Source organism: Lepidochelys kempii, chromosome 6 (genome assembly GCF_965140265.1).
Source record: "Lepidochelys kempii isolate rLepKem1 chromosome 6, rLepKem1.hap2, whole genome shotgun sequence".
Taxonomy (NCBI): domain Eukaryota; kingdom Metazoa; phylum Chordata; order Testudines; family Cheloniidae; genus Lepidochelys; species Lepidochelys kempii.
Window position 1 is genome coordinate 128,789,581 of NC_133261.1, and position 16,069 is coordinate 128,805,649.

General features: G+C 40.0%; 1 protein-coding gene across 1 annotated transcript in view; it reads right to left on the minus strand.

Annotated features, from left to right (window-relative positions):
- Window positions 1-16,069, minus strand: part of KLHDC1 (kelch domain containing 1) — a 68,101-nt gene that overhangs the window by 33,026 nt on the left and 19,006 nt on the right. The window contains exons 4-7 of the mRNA XM_073350229.1: window positions 13,752-13,870; window positions 11,992-12,070; window positions 7,173-7,256; window positions 5,165-5,248 (exon numbers count right to left, since the gene is read on the minus strand). Coding sequence (XP_073206330.1) covers window positions 5,165-5,248; window positions 7,173-7,256; window positions 11,992-12,070; window positions 13,752-13,870 — 366 coding nt within the window. The remainder of the gene's footprint in view (window positions 1-5,164; window positions 5,249-7,172; window positions 7,257-11,991; window positions 12,071-13,751; window positions 13,871-16,069) is intronic.

Sequence of the window (16,069 nt, forward strand, 5' to 3'; positions counted from 1 at the left end):
ACTGAGGCTGATGCAGAGCATCTTGAGCTCTCAATGGGTGCTAGGAGGCCTGGAAAATTGTTGCCTGTATGCAGCCCATGGATCCCAGTAAGGCCATTGTTGTGGGAATGGCATGTGTGGCATCCATGTATGTCTGTACCATCTATGTGCATAACCCTTAGGCTGACATCTGGCCTGTACCAAAGGCTAGTAGTTGTCTGAGCGGAGTGTTGATGAGAAGTAAATGTCCTTTTCCTCATTATTGTCCTCCTCACTGGATAAAGGGGGCAGATCTGGATGGCGGTGTTGAATGTGACAGTGTCGAGCGCACTGGGTATGCGATGTGTACCAGAGCAATATCGGTACCAAGGAGATTCCGGTATTTCAGATACCAACAAGTTGTAGCCTTTTATTTTATTTCAAGTGAATTTTGTAATGTGGTATTACACCACCATAGGTTCAGCTCTGGTGGCTACAGTTTCAAGCTCAGAGTGAAAGTCACCTCTGCTACTTGTTTTAGACGTATAGTCTCTAAGAACACATAAAGACCAAGGATAGTGACACTCATACATTTACAAGTACAAGGTTTAGTCTGTGTTTCAAGTTTTATTAAAGTCATGATTACCCAATGTGATACAGGAGGGCCAGGGAGCAGTGGTAGAGGGGAAATATATAAGCCCTAGCATATTAAGGCGTGGTTCCCTGTAGACTAGGGAGGGTTGCTACAGGTTAATTGGAGCACCTGTAGTCAATTAAGGCCCTGTCAGGAACCTAATAAAACCCCCTGCTTCAGAAAGTCAGGGAAAGAGGAGGAAGGAGAGAGGACTGGAGTTTGGAGGTGTGTTGTGAGAGCTGAAAGACCAGAGAACTGAAGTAAGGGAGACGGGCAGGGAGATTCCCTCCCCCAGCGTCTAAGGACCAAGGATAACCCCACCCAAGGAGGAAGAGGGTAAGAAACCCGCAGGGGTTGAGAGGGGCTGGGACTCAGAGGGAGGAGCAAACCCACCCCCCACCACCACCTTCCCAGGCCACTAGCAGGGCCTTCGGCACCCAAGAGCAGGGGCAAAGGATGGCATCTTAGCCCCTACCCCAGAAAAGTTCAGGACCCACCATACGAAATCGGCCATCTTGTCACACCAAGCATATAGAAATCCTATAAAGACCCATGCACAAGTTACATATACATCCTTAATGATATTCTTAAACTCTGATGGCTGCCTTGCCAATTGATCATCAGTAGAGGGATAGTTCCTGCTGGAGTTTTCCCATAAGGAACTCAACTTGCCCAATCTGGGCACCCTCTTTTTATAATGTGATTCCAACTATACCTCATTAACATTTACGGATATAATGCACCCTGTAATTAGGGTGCACTAATGCACTAGGATGCACCCTGTGATTGGGGTGCACCCTGTGATTAGGAAAAAATGTGACTACCAGGTATCTTGTAAGCAAAAAACTTCTCTTATTGTTAATTTTTTGCAATACCACCCATACGCACATCTTTCCCCATAATCTTGTACCATTGGGTCATTCTTTAGTCACTTATTTATGTCAAGCATTTCTTAAGCCTATGGCCTACTATGGCTAAGCTAAAATCCTACGGGCCTCAGCCTGTACGCATTGTGTTTCAGCCCTACTTATTTAGATACCTAATATATACTTATCCCTTCTGGCTACCAATCAGTCTTATATTTCTATAATCCTACAATTTAAATCTATTGAGAATACAATGATTATATATGACATAGCATGTTAATCATATCACACAATAAATGAATGATAAAATTAACTAATTGGCTATAAAGTCCTTCTGAAAACAAAATTCTTATGGTACCACAGGGAGACATTAGCAGTAGTACCACTATAGTCAAAGTGGTTATCAGTGCCAATGGGGTTCTGTGCTCTGCTGAGGGACTGGTAAATTGTTGTGCTGCCAATCTGCTTGGTGCTGCATGTCTGAGTGGCTCAGTTGGTACTGGCATGGAGGAGCTAGGCTTATCTCTGCCACTCCTTTCTGAGCCCACCCTCTTAGGGTTCTTGGCTTTAACGGTACCAGCGATACCAGAGGATCCCACCAACTCAAAGGTGTTCAACCTTGCTGTGGCCAGTACCAATGTCATCAAGCATGCTGGGGATCTTTTCTTTTTAGCAGGTTCCCTGGTAGAAGAGGTTGTTGTTCTCTTCATGGTGGCCTTTTGCGAGGACTGCAGCAGTCTCCTCTGTGAGGGAAGCAGGAAATGTTTCTCTGAACCTGCCATTGAGGTCAATGGGGACCAGTGCTCAGAGGGAGTCTCTGACCCCGGATTGGAAGCTGGACACAGCGAGCTTTCCATCATGGTAAATTTTAACTTGAACACTGACTCTTCTGCTGCATACCTTGAAGTTGAGGCAATGCATATACTTTTGTGGTATGCGTGCCTCTCCTAGACAGCGGATGCACCAAGAGCACCCATTGCTGATGGGGATAGTCTCCCGACAAGAGAGAGACTATATGAATTTGGAGTATCTGGGCATGTCCCTCTTTCCTGGTATCTTTCCCTAACGGGAAGGAGCATTGTGGAAAAAACTACACTACTCTACAGATAACAGATTCTTAGCAGAAAAAAAATTTTTTTTTAAACAAGAAATAAATAAATGAGGGAAGAGCATAGTTCTAACTATCACTACAACAACACAACACTAAATATGCTCTGCTGAGAGCTCTGTCTCAGGCCAAGGGCAATAGAGAAAGAAGGAACTGAAGGCAGTTTGGTCACACAGCGCTATATAGCCACAAAAAGTGGCACGAAATGCAGCATGTGTGGCCCAAATGGGCACTGCTACCAAAACTCTCTGATCACAGGCACAGGAATGTACACTCCCCTAAAGCAGAGCACCCATATGGGATACTACTTGAAGAAGAAGCATTTATCTTTTGTAAAAAAAGTCTATTTGAAAATAAACTACTGATACTTGCCTCCTTCCTAGAAAGTTTTAGGGGCTAGTTTTCTACTTCTTTCAGTAGTGTTTTAAGTTTATTATTAAAAAAATTAAGTATTACCCATAATAGCTGTAGTAAGTGTTATAATATGGGTAGCATTCTGCATATAGTTTAATTTTACTTTATTGTCTTCTCATTTTGGCCAGATCTACTGACTTACTATCTACTTAGACCCAGATTTAAGGTGCCTAAATACCTTTAAAAATATGGTCCTTGCTGATGCCTTCTCTCTGTAATGCCCCAGAATGCATTTGTAATATAGAGAGAAGGGTAGCATAAAATCCCTCCTTGGCAGCTGTACTGAATCGCTTTACCTGTAAGGGGTTAAGTAGCTAAAATAGCTTAGTTGGCACCTGACCAGAAGAAACCATGAGGAAAGAAGATACTTTCAAATCTGGGGGGGAAAGATTTGTTTGTGGCTCTTTTTGTTTGTTTCCTCTCCGGAGGGGGGGGAGAGACCAAGCAGGTACAACATCTCCTGAAAATACACCTGGAATGATATACCTAAAATTACAGAAATTGTAAGTAGGGCAAGGACATGCGTTAGGTTATCTTTTGTTTTGCCTTGTGAATTTTCCTATGCTTCAGAGGTAGTTTTATTCCTGTTTTTGTAACTTGTGAAGCTGAGCCCAGTGGGGAATCCTCCATGTTTTAAATCTTTTTATTACCCTGTAAAGTTACCTTCCATCCTGATTTTGCAGGTGTGATTTTTATTTTTTTTCTTTCTAAATAAAGTTTTTCTTTTAAGAACCGGATTGACTTTCAGTGTCCTGAAGACACAGGGTCTGATCTGTACTCACATTGCTAACCAATTGGTTGGTATATTATTCTTAAGCATCCCCAAGAAAGAGGGGTGAAGGGGCTTGAGGGAATATTTTGGGGGGATAGGGATTCCAAGTGACCCTTCCCTGAATTTTTGTGTAAATCATTTGGTGGTGGCAGCAATACTGTCAAGGACAAGGAAAGGAATTTGTGCCTTGGGGAAGTTTTAACCTAAGCTGGTAGAATATAAGATTAGGGGGTCTTTCATGTGGGTCCCCATATCTATACCCCAGAGTTCAGAGTGGGGGGAATCCTGACAGCATTATATTGGAGGGGAGAGAGAGAAAGGGGGGAGAGAGATTGGTAGTATTTATTTACATGAGACAGCACATAAAACATCAAAACCACTCAATTAAAATGTACCACTTGCTATTATTTCATTCACTGATATAGAAAAAATAAGTGGTTTGACCATATAAGCCCTTCAAACTGTGTTTAGCACAGATTACAAACATTCTGCCACTTATTTGAAGCTTACCTACCGTAAGTCATACTTTGGCAGGACTTCTTTGAAAGCAAAGCTAATGGAGCTTACACACAGCTTACCCGTTTTATTGGGTTTATGAACATTTTATGGATACCTTATCTATCCTTATAAGACAACAAGTATATATATTTCTATCATTACCTTTGAAATGCCTCATGTCCTGGATTCATCTGAAGATGTGATCAATGACATTTGCACAATGTCAATGGACTGAGTTATTCTTCCACTACGTGACACTTACCTTACTGCTGAAAGTAACATTATTTCTTCAATTTGAGACTTTTTAAAATATTTACTTTGACTAATTGCCATGTGGTGTTTTAGCTCTAGCTTTGTTATACTGTTTCAGTACATATGTACAAAAAGCTCTTTGGTTGGATTCTTCTTTGAATTTACTAATAAATATGCAAAACACAAAAAATATTTTATGAGCTAAAGACAAAAGATTCCATTAAAATAGAAATGAACATCATTTAGGACTAAATTATGGAATCTAGCCATAACTCTAAGCCAGAAGTAGTGCAGACCTAACAGTCACACAGACCTAAAAGTATACTACATGCTTGTCTGGATGTGCCCCCTCCCTATGGCCAGCCATCTTTGTAGACCAGTGTGGAGTGGTATATGACCAGGGCCTACCACTTGCCTGCTCTCTTTTGGGCAATTTGTGCTTCCACCCTTAGGGTTGCATAGAAGAAGCAGATTGTCCATAGCCTATTTGCAGGTGCACAAGGAGGTAAAAAGACATCTTGGGACTTCTCTCCGTGAACATATGGGTTAGGAGCAAAGACATTCTGGGCTCTGTTGGTACTGCATAAATAAATTGCTTTCAGTAAGTAATTAACAAAAAATAATATTGTTGCCAATAAAATATTAATTAAATAACTACTAACCAGCACTCGTCCTCCAAAGATGTAACCCTTATTTCCCAGCACAGCACATGTATGAGCTGCTCGAGGCTGAGGTGGAACTCCACCCTGAAAGGGCCAATGCAAGATTTTTTAGAACATTAACCTATACAGTGTCCGTAAATGTCTAACTGCAAGTCAATAAAACATGAAATGCAATGGTAAGGTTGAAATGCACCCCATACCTTCCAATATGAAGGCAAAATTGCAAACGTGCAAAACAATTTGTGGGAACACCCAAAACTCCCAAGGCATTAGATGACACATTTTATAGTACAGTTCAGCCTTAACTAAATTGCCATAAATTTTGGTGTTCAGTTTATTCTTTCAGCACCTGATTTACCAATGCTTTATTCCAGTTTTACACCAGTGATACTCCACTGATTTCTAGAGTTTCATCAGTGTAAAACTACAGTAATACTGGTGGAAAAGTCCTCTAGGGCCTGTTTTTCAGAGGTGCAAAGTACCACATGTGGTCACCTCTGGGGGTGGGGGAAAAGCAGCAGCACTTAAAATGCAGGAATTTTGCAGAGGGTTTAACAAAACTTTGACTACTCAAACCTATGGAGTTGGTTCATGATCAGGATTTATGGTAACTCCTGGGGATAAATTTTAGACAGTAGGTTCGCCTTCTTATGCTTAAAGATCTTGTATGTTGCGAAGGTTATTTGTTTGAAGACAAAAATATCCCCATGATGTAATATTGAGAAATAATAATGAATACCTAGCTCTTATATAATATGCTTCATTCATAAATTTCACTGCTTTACGAAAATCAGACTCTTAAACTTTGTATGTAATAGCCAATCACCTGATGCCAGCGGGAGTTTTCCCTATGTAAAAAAAAAAAAAAAATAGGGATTGCAGCACTGGGGCCTTAGCTTTTAATGGAACTTTTCACTTAAGAATTTTATAGAATCATAGGAAGTCACATAAAAGAAACATGAAAGTGTCAAACAATCTTATTATGTTATAATTCTTCCACTGAGCTCTTAATGGAGTCTGTGTAATCTTACCAGAATTTTATGAGGCTCTTCATTATGCTATAATATTAATATATAAAAATGTTCACATTACAGTTTTATTGAGAGCTCACTGAGAATATATGCCATCATTGGAACAATATTAATATAAAAGAATTTCTTACATGCAAGACATCAGTTACTGCTCCTGTTCACACTTAAAATAAATGTTAGTCTTTCTCAGCATTAAACCCTTGATGCAACGGAGTTATGAAACACAGCAACTGAATCTACACAGTATTCATTCAAGTGTATATATCCCTTCAATATTAAACCATTTTTTTCACAAATATCAAAAGGCTGAACAGCTACTCTAATGACTAGAGACCCAATTTTGCAATTGGATCTGCATGGATGGAACCTGTGCCTGCTGGATACCCCACTGAAGTCAGTGGAATGCAACATGAGTGCAGGAGTCCATTAACATGCATCTGATTGCAAGATCATAGGAATGGCCATAATGGATCATGCTTGTGGTCCATCTTGTCCAGCATCCTGTTTCGAACACCAGAGGACTCGGAGGAAAATGCAGGTAGGTAGATACGGGGTGATCCTAATCCTTGAAAGTTAGATTGGCTTAAACCCTCATTTCAGGGTTCATCTCCCTTCCAATACTCTTTTTGTCAGTATTAACTACTTTAACTCTGGATATTCTTGTTATCCAGCCCCTCTTTGAATTTTACTATGTTCTTGGCCTCAACAACATCCAGTAGCAATTACTTCCAGTCTAATTACATCTTTTGTTGAAAACCGGCTTTGAATTTGCCACTTTTTAGTTTCATTTAATGTTCCCTTACTCTTATGTTATGAGATAGGGAGAACATAAAAATGCACTCATGTTATGAGCCTGAGAAATGCCACATGTTCAAAATAGTTCTCCCTGACATCAGTCTCTAAAGTACAGTTATTATTCAATATGTGGTGGAGTTACAAAAAAGTACAGAATGATTAAAGATTTAAAAAATACTCACTCTAATTGTTGGTTGAAACCAAGTTTGTGTGTTTGTATCAAAAGCATGAACATCGTTATGCCATCCCCAAAATATCTGCCCTTCCTAAAAAGAAGAGTGAAATATCTAAAATTAAATTTTTTTCATTTACTTAATCTCATAATCCTTTTGTTTCATCAAAAGGGTTTAGGCATAAAAGTGACAGACAATTTATTTTCTGTTTTTAATCAGAGTAAGTATAGGCATGCACTAATTTTTATTTTTAAAATACACATGGGGTAACATTTACAAAAGTGACAAAACATGTAGGTGCCTAAATCTCATTGAATGTCAATGGGATTTAGGCCCCCTAGTGCCAAAGGCACTTTTAAGAATGGCCATACTGGGTCAGACTAAAGGTCCATCTAGCCCAGTATCCTGTCTTCTGACAGTCACCAATGCCAGGTGCTTCAGAGGGAACGAACATAACAGATCATCATCGACTGATCCATCCCCAGTCGGCCATTCCCAGCTTCTGGCAAACAGAGGCTAGGGACACCACACCTGCCCATCCTGAATAATAACCATTGATGGACCTATCCTCCATGAATTTATCTAGTTCTTTTTTGAACCCTGTTATAGTTTTGGCCTTCACAACATCTGGCAAAGAGTTCCACAGGTTGACTGTGCATTGTGTGAAGAAATACTTCCTCTTGTTTGTTTTAAACTTGCTGCCTATTAGTTTCATTTGGTGACCCCTAGGGAGTAAATAACACTTCCTTATTTACTTTCTACACATCAGTCATGATTTTATAGACCTCTATCGTATCCCCACTTAGTTGTCTCTTTTTCAAGCTGAAAAGTCCCAGTCGTATTATTCTCTTTATATGGAAGCTATTCCATACCCCTAATCATTTTTGTTGCCCTTTTCTGAATCTTTTCCAATTCCAATATATCTTTTTTGAGATGGGGCAACCAGATCTGTATGCAGTATTCAAGATGTGGGCATACCATGGATTTATATAGAGGCAATAAGATTTGATATTTTCTATCTATCCCTTTCTTAATGATTCCGAACATTTTGGTCGCTTTTTTTGACTGCCGCTGCACATTAAGTGGATGTTTTCAGAGAAGTATCCACAATGACTCCAAGATCTCTTTCTTGAGTGGTAACAGCTAATTTAGACCCCATCATTTTATATGTATAGTTGGGAATTTTTCAATGTGGATTACTTTGCATTTATCAACATTGAATTTCATCTGCCATTGTGTTGCCCAGTCACCCAGTTTTGTGAGATCCTTTTGGAGCTCTTTGCAGTCTGCTTGAGACTTAATTATTTTGAGTAGTTTTGTATCATCTGCAAATTTTGCCACCTCACTGTTTACCCCTTTTTCCAGATCATTTAGGAATATGTTTAATAGTACTGGTCCCAGTACAGACCATTGGGGGACACCACAATTTACCTCTCTCCATCCTGAAAACTGACCCATTTATTCCTACCCTTTCTTCCTATCTTTTAACCAGTTACTGATCCATGAGAAGACCTTCCCTCTTATCCCATGACTGACTATTTTGCTTAAGAGCCTTTGGTAAGGGACCTCGTCACAGGTTCTCTCAAAATCTAGGTACACTATATCCACTGGATCACCGTTGTCGACCCCCTCAAAGAATTCTAGTAGACTAGTAAGGCATGACTTCCCTTTATAAAAAACACATTGCCTCTTCCCCAACAAATCATATTCATCTATGTGTCTGGTAATTCTGTTCTTTTGAGAATGGGATGTAGGTTCCTAAATCATTTGGGCACTTTAGAAAATATTGCCTTCAAATGTTTAGTAGGATATGCTTTGTATAAGCAAAAGTTTTTATTCATTAGGAAGACATTTTTCTTATATCAAATGTTAGTATTAATCTATAAGGGATCTGTTCTCTCCTTGATGTATCTATCTCTCGTTAATGCCAACAACAGTTGAACATGCATAATGATTAAACAGACTTCTATGTCATTTTCTAATTATGAATACTGTAACCAGAGCCATCCCTTGGGTATGGTGAATCGAGACGACTGCCCTGGGCCCCGTGCTTTGGGGGGCCCTGTGCTTCGATAAAATCATGAAGAGGCGGGCACGGAGGTAAGGCAGGAGGCAGGCGGCAGGCAAGCAAGGTGAGGAGGTGAACGGGGAGGCGAGTGGCAGGCGGACGGCAAGGAAGAGAGCGGTGGGCGGGCAGTGAGGAGGCAAGCAGCGGCCACTGGCAGCCCCCCTACCAAAACCTCCTCCTTCCCCCAGCGCCTCCTGCCTGCCGGTGGGCCCTGCCAATCAGCGCCTCCCCCTCCCTCTCAGTGCCTACTGAGGATCAGATGTTTCATGGCATCAGGAGGCGCTCGGGGGGAGGGGAGAGGAGCAAGGGCGCAGCGTGTTCAGGGGAGGGGGCGGAACTGGGTGAGGAAGAGGCGGGGTGGGAGTGGAGCAGGGGTGGGAAGAAGTAGGGTGGGGGGCGGAGCCTTGGGGGAAGGGGTGGAGTGGGGGCAGCACCTGGGTGGAGCCGGGGGGAGCACCCCCCAGCAGATTAGAACCTTGGCACCTATGACCCAGTCCCCAAACCCCCCCTTGGGACAGTCCTGATTGTAACAATTCACTATGGGAAACTAAGTAGTACCTTGTTCCAGGCATCTTATGGTAAAGGTATTTACTCTGGATAATAAATTAAGGGAAGGTATTTGTGGACAGATAAAACTGTGAGGCTATAAGTTCCTGGCCATTACTTCAAAGAGCTCAATACTATAATTTTTTGTAAGTGGAAGCATCTAATTGGAATAGAGCTATTTCACTTTTTCTACTTTAACAGCACTTTGCTCTTACTTTATCTAGGAGAGTTCAGCCTTGGGTACTCACAATAAATTATAAATTGAAATCACAACTGATTTTTCAAGATTCAATTCTGTATAACTGTTGATGCAATCTAATAGAAACAAACTAAAGAAGAAACAGTCTAATATCAAATGGCTGCAGTACAACATGATTATTTTACACGTCTGCTGAGATTATTGTAATCTGTAGATGTAGTATATGGTAAATCTAGTTTGAATTTATGAGCACAAAACAACAAAAATTAGAACAGTTTTCAAAAAGTGAAATACTACTTTTTAATCATCATTAATCGTCTTAATTAACTAGCCTCTTACAGTCTGTATGGCAACTTCCACCTTCTCTGTGTTACGAATTACACCTGGTAGGACACGCATACAACTGCTGCGAATTAGACCTTGTAGGACACACATACAAATGCTACGAATTACACCTGATAGGACACACACATCAATGCTGCGAATTATACCTGATAGGTCACGCACAGTTCGAATCTAGGCTGAGACAGAAACAAAGTCCACAACTGCAGAGTTCCCAAAAGATACTAAGTTTATTACGCTCGAGCGTGGTGCCCCCCTGCTAGCCGGGGGGGGCCCTGAATGCAGATTATACAAAAGTTATATACTTTTTAGCAAAGCATGTTGCCCTCGTGCATCGGAAACCTTAGCCAATAAACAAACCCTTGTCTTATCTACCACCTATCCCTGCTTGGTGCATTCCTCGTGCTATACCAGTATGTTAATTACACAGCATGGTCCTAAAGTCATGCATCAGTAACTTTTATTATCAGAATGGGAGGCCTCACATCAAAGCCAAGAGACAGGGAGTTAGAGACTGACAAAAACCAGATACTGGGAGTCAAGGCAGGCTGGAGACAAGGAGGAGGATTTTCACAGGGATTCAGTATCTAAGGATCACTCCTCCTGGTGTGTGATGTGCTGGCATTTAAACAATGGTGGGCCCCAAACCAAAATGGAGTCACATGTGCTAAGTTTTCCTTAACATCTGTATGTATATATCTTCTTACTATATGTTCCATTCTATGTATCCGATGAACTGGCTTGTAGCCCACGAAAGCTTATGCTCTAATAAATTTGTTAGTCTTTAAGGTGCCACAGTACTCCTGTTCTTTTTGCAGATACAGACTAACACAGCTGATACTCTAAACCACTTTTTCAATTATCCGTAAATTTAAAACAGCTTGTATCTTTAACCTCATACATTTTTTAAAAATCTCCAATGACCTAAAACATATATATAAAGCCAAAAGGACCTTCAGTGGAAGTTTCTTGAGGTGAGCAAAACTGAGCGTAAAATGGAAAGCATTTTACAGTTTACTTTCCATTTTATGCTCTATTTTGCTCACCTATGGAGTCATTATTATAGCTCCATAATAACAGATATTGGAAACGTTGCTCCACTAAAATGAGAGGATTCCTCTGAAGAGAGAAAAATATTCAAACAAAAGTAAATCAACATTAATATAACAAAACATTTTCATTATGAAGTATCTCTAAATAATCATCTCTGGGTGAAATCCTAGCCCCATCAAAGTCAACGGGAAATCTGACATCCACTTCAATGAGGCCAGAATTTTACACCCTAGTTTTAAAAAAATGGAGTAAAGCCCAGAGTTTTCCTAAATCCAATCCTGGTGCAACCAGGTGCAGTTCCATTAACTTAAATCACTGTCCATCACTCCCCTGAAGAAGACCTCCACTGCACCCCTCCTCACAATATTGCCCACTGTACCTGCTACACAGAGGAAACACATCACCTGTATAGGGTATACACAATAGAACTGTTGTTAAACCCAATATACACCATACTGTCCTGAGATCTCTCTTTCAATTGAGTTAACTATACTTACTCCAGGACTGAATCTGGCCCCTTGTTTTAGTAGCTGTGGTTCCTTTAATAATAGTAATGTGTTTAATAATACTTTTCAACAATTAGAAGGCACTACTTATTTTAAACAGTAAAAAAATCTTACCCAAAATGCATCATGAACATCAAAACAATCACTCAGTTCACTGTGTTTCCTACATCCATAACCACCAAAATATATTAATCTGGAAGAACAAAAAAAAAACTATTGAACTTCATTTGTTTTAAATTAATGTTCAATTTGATATTTTGAAAAGCTATTATATTTAATTAATCAGAAATTTCAATTATCTCTACTATTAATGTTTAAATGTGTAAACAAAGAAAAATATTACATACTGTATATAATTACTAAACAAACTTTGTGTTGCTACACACATAAACATGCCTGATACAAACCCACAAAACCAAGGAAATGAAGTTAAGATACATGCTTTACTCCTCCACATACACGTTTATCACACCTCAGCATTGCCAAAACTACTACACACCACAGAACAAGGCTTAACTCTGCCCCCGTTTCATACTTCTGCACACACATCTTTACCAGACTATATTTTCTTCACCAATAGTGGTTGTGAACATTTGGTGTTGTAGTTGGTTGTTTTGGGAGGTGGCAGTTTGATGCTGATTTTGTACAGAAGGGAGGTTACAAGGGATGACGGAAGGCTCGCATCCCTAAGAAAGCAGAATTACAGCAGCTCTCTAGATATTTCCCAGTATTGTGCAAGCTTCTAAGAAATGCTCATCTTCAAATTCACATCTCCTGAGGACTGATGGCAAATTTTCAAAATGGAGCGTAGTTTGCCCCCAAATACGTACATTTAACAAAAATGTAGAGTTAGTTACATACTTCCACCAGAAATGGGTGGATCTTCATTCTGTACATAAATTAAACTTGACTCTGAATTTAATTAATTCATGCTCTTGAACACCCTGGTATCGACAGCTAAAAAGAGATGCATGGCTGCATACATGTTTATACATCTTGCAGCTAATTCAGAGTTTCAAAACCAAAATGCAGTACTAAGTACTAAATGTGTTGGGGGGTTGTTGTTGTTGTTTTTTTGTCACACCCTGGAGGACCTGGAGTCCAGAAATCAATAAATGAATTAAATGAATAAATTGTTTATTTTGTTCATTATATATCATGTAACTCTTATGTGTTTACAATAGCTTGTACAGCAAATAGCCCATATATACAATTGATTTATTTCTCAGTGACCAATTCTACCACCATAGCTACCTTTAATGGTTAATATAAAATCTAAAGACATTTTTTACATTTGTTTTTTAGTTTAATATGTTTAAATAATTTAAAGAACTTTTACAACCAATTTGGCTAAATATGCTAAGAAGCAGTTACAATACAAATACCTAGCTTGTATTCTCAACTTGGCTCTTTGTACCAGGGAGTTATCATTGAAATACCCTTTCTTATTGTCAATACTTTTGCTAACAAATATAATTTGAAATTATACCAAATCTAACAATGTTTTATAGCATAATCTATGTAATTTCATAAGCAATTAAAAATTCAGTAAATTAACTTTAATACCAGTTTAATAATAATCAACTAAATAAAAAGTAATATTTAGCACCTGAATAGTGTCTTGCACCCAAGGATCTCAAAGCACTTTAAAAAATAATTAAATCTCACAACATCTCCATAAATTAGGGTTGGTAAGTATGATTATTCCAATGTTACAGGTGGTAAAACTGAGAGACAGAGATGTTAAGAGATTTGTCCAAGGTCAGAGAGTAAATCACAGTCTGAATTGGAGTTCCAGTTTTGTGTTCTACCTATAACATAACACTTCTTCCCTTTGGTTAGTAGGTATTAAAAATTCTCTTGATGTATATTACCTGTCCTTATACACCCAGCAGGAAAGCTTGTCACGTGGTGTAGGAGGTTGACCTTTAAAGTCTGTAATTTTTTTCCACCTATAGGTTCCATTTCTTGTTCGCAAATTAACATAATACAGCTTAAAAGAAAAATTATAATATTTTAGTATAAAATAAATTATTTTGAAGAATCAAGCACAAATCAGCAATAGATATGATTACAAAGAGCAAAAGAACAATCATTTTCTTATTAAAAAAAAAAAGAAATCTGAGTGCAATTGACAAATTATAATTCTTATGATAGGTTTCAGAGGAACAGCCGTGTTAGTCTGTATTCGCAAAAAGAAAAGGAGTACTTGTGGCACCTTAGAGACTAACCAATTTATTTGAGCATGAGCTTTCGTGAGCTACATCTGATGAAGTGAGCTGTAGCTCACGAAAGCTCATGCTCAAATAAATTGGTTAGTCTCTAAGGTGCCACAAGTACTCCTTTTCTTTTTGCGAATTCTTATGATAGTAAGAGATTGGTTTACTCACTAATCACAAATAAAATGCAGGAAGAAGCAGCAAAATCTCCCCCTCTCCGCTTTGCTAATGCCCTTTGGCTGAAATCCTGGCCCTGCTGAAGTAAGAATTTTGCCATTGACTTCAATGGCACTACTATTTCACCTGTTAGTCTCAGTCTAATGCTCTCGCCACAGACAGATTACTATAAATGCAGTGTACACAGAACCTAACTAGGTGCAGAAGTGCTGCAGGTTAGTTAAACTATCAAACTCATTTCACTTGTTTTCTAATCTACACTGAAATTCTGGTTTCCATTACATTAATCCACTGAATACCCATTTTCCCCATTTCATTCCTTATTAGTATTTAATTACCTGCAATCAACAGGGAAACTTGGCTTAATGGTGAAATCCTAGCGGATCTTAAACATAAAAAAGAAGCTTACAAGAAGTGGAAGGTTGGACATATGACCAGGGAAGAGTATAAAAATATTGCTCGGGCATGTAGGAATGTTATCAGGAGGGCCAAATCGCACCTGGAGCTGCAGCTAGCCAGAGATGTCAAGAGTAACAAGAAGGGTTTCTTCAGGTATGTTGGCAACAAGAAGAAAGCCAAGGAATGTGTGGGCCCCTTACTGAATGAGGGAGGCAACCTAGTGACAGAGGATGTGGAAAAAGCTAATGTACTCAATGCTTTTTTTGCCTCTGTTTTCACTAACAAGGTCAGCTCTCAGACTGCTGCGCTGGGCATCACAAAATGCGGACGAGATGGCCAGCCCTCTGTGGAGATAGAGGCGGTTAGGGACTATTTAGAAAAGCTGGACGTGCACAAGTCCATGGGGCCGGACGAGTTGCATCCGAGAGTGCTGAAGGAATTGGCGGCTGTGATTGCAGAGCCACTGGCCATTATCTTTGAAAACTCGTGGCGAACCGGGGAAGTCCCGGATGACTGGAAAAAGGCTAATGTAGTGCCAATCTTTAAAAAAGGGAAGAAGGAAGATCCTGGGAACTACAGGCCAGTCAGCCTCACCTCAGTCCCTGGAAAAATCATGGAGCAGGTCCTCAAAGAATCAATCCTGAAGCACTTGCATGAGAGGAAAGTGATCAGGAACAGCCAGCATGGATTCACCAAGGGAAGGTCATGCCTGACTAATCTAATCGCCTTTTATGATGAGATTACTGGTTCTGTGGATGAAGGGAAAGCAGTGGATGTATTGTTTCTTGACTTTAGCAAAACTTTTGACACCGTCTCCCATAGTATTCTTGTCACCAAGTTAAGGAAGTATGGGCTGGATGAATGCACTATAAGGTGGGTAGAAAGCTGGCTAGATTGTCGGGCTCAACGGGTAGTGATCAATGGCTCCATGTCTAGTTGGCAGCCGGTATCAAGTGGAGTGCCCCAAGGGTCGGTCCTGGGGCCGGTTTTATTCAATATCTTCATAAATGATCTGGAGGATGGTGTGGATTGCACTCTCAGCAAATTTGCGGATGATACTAAACTGGGAGGAGTGGTAGATACGCTGGAGGGGAGGGATAAGATACAGAAGGACCTAGACCAATTGGAAGATTGGGCCAAAAGGAATCTGATGAGGTTCAATAAGGATAAGTGCAGGGTCCTGCACTTAGGACGGAAGAACCCAATGCACAGCTACAGACTAGGGACCGAATGGCTAGGCAGCAGTTCTGCAGAAAAGGACCTAGGGGTGACAGTGGACGAGAAGCTGGATATGAGTCAGCAGTGTGCCCTTGTTGCCAAGAAGGCCAATGGCATTTTGGGATGTATAAGTAGGGGCATAGCGAGCAGATCGAGGGACGTGATCGTTCCCCTCTATT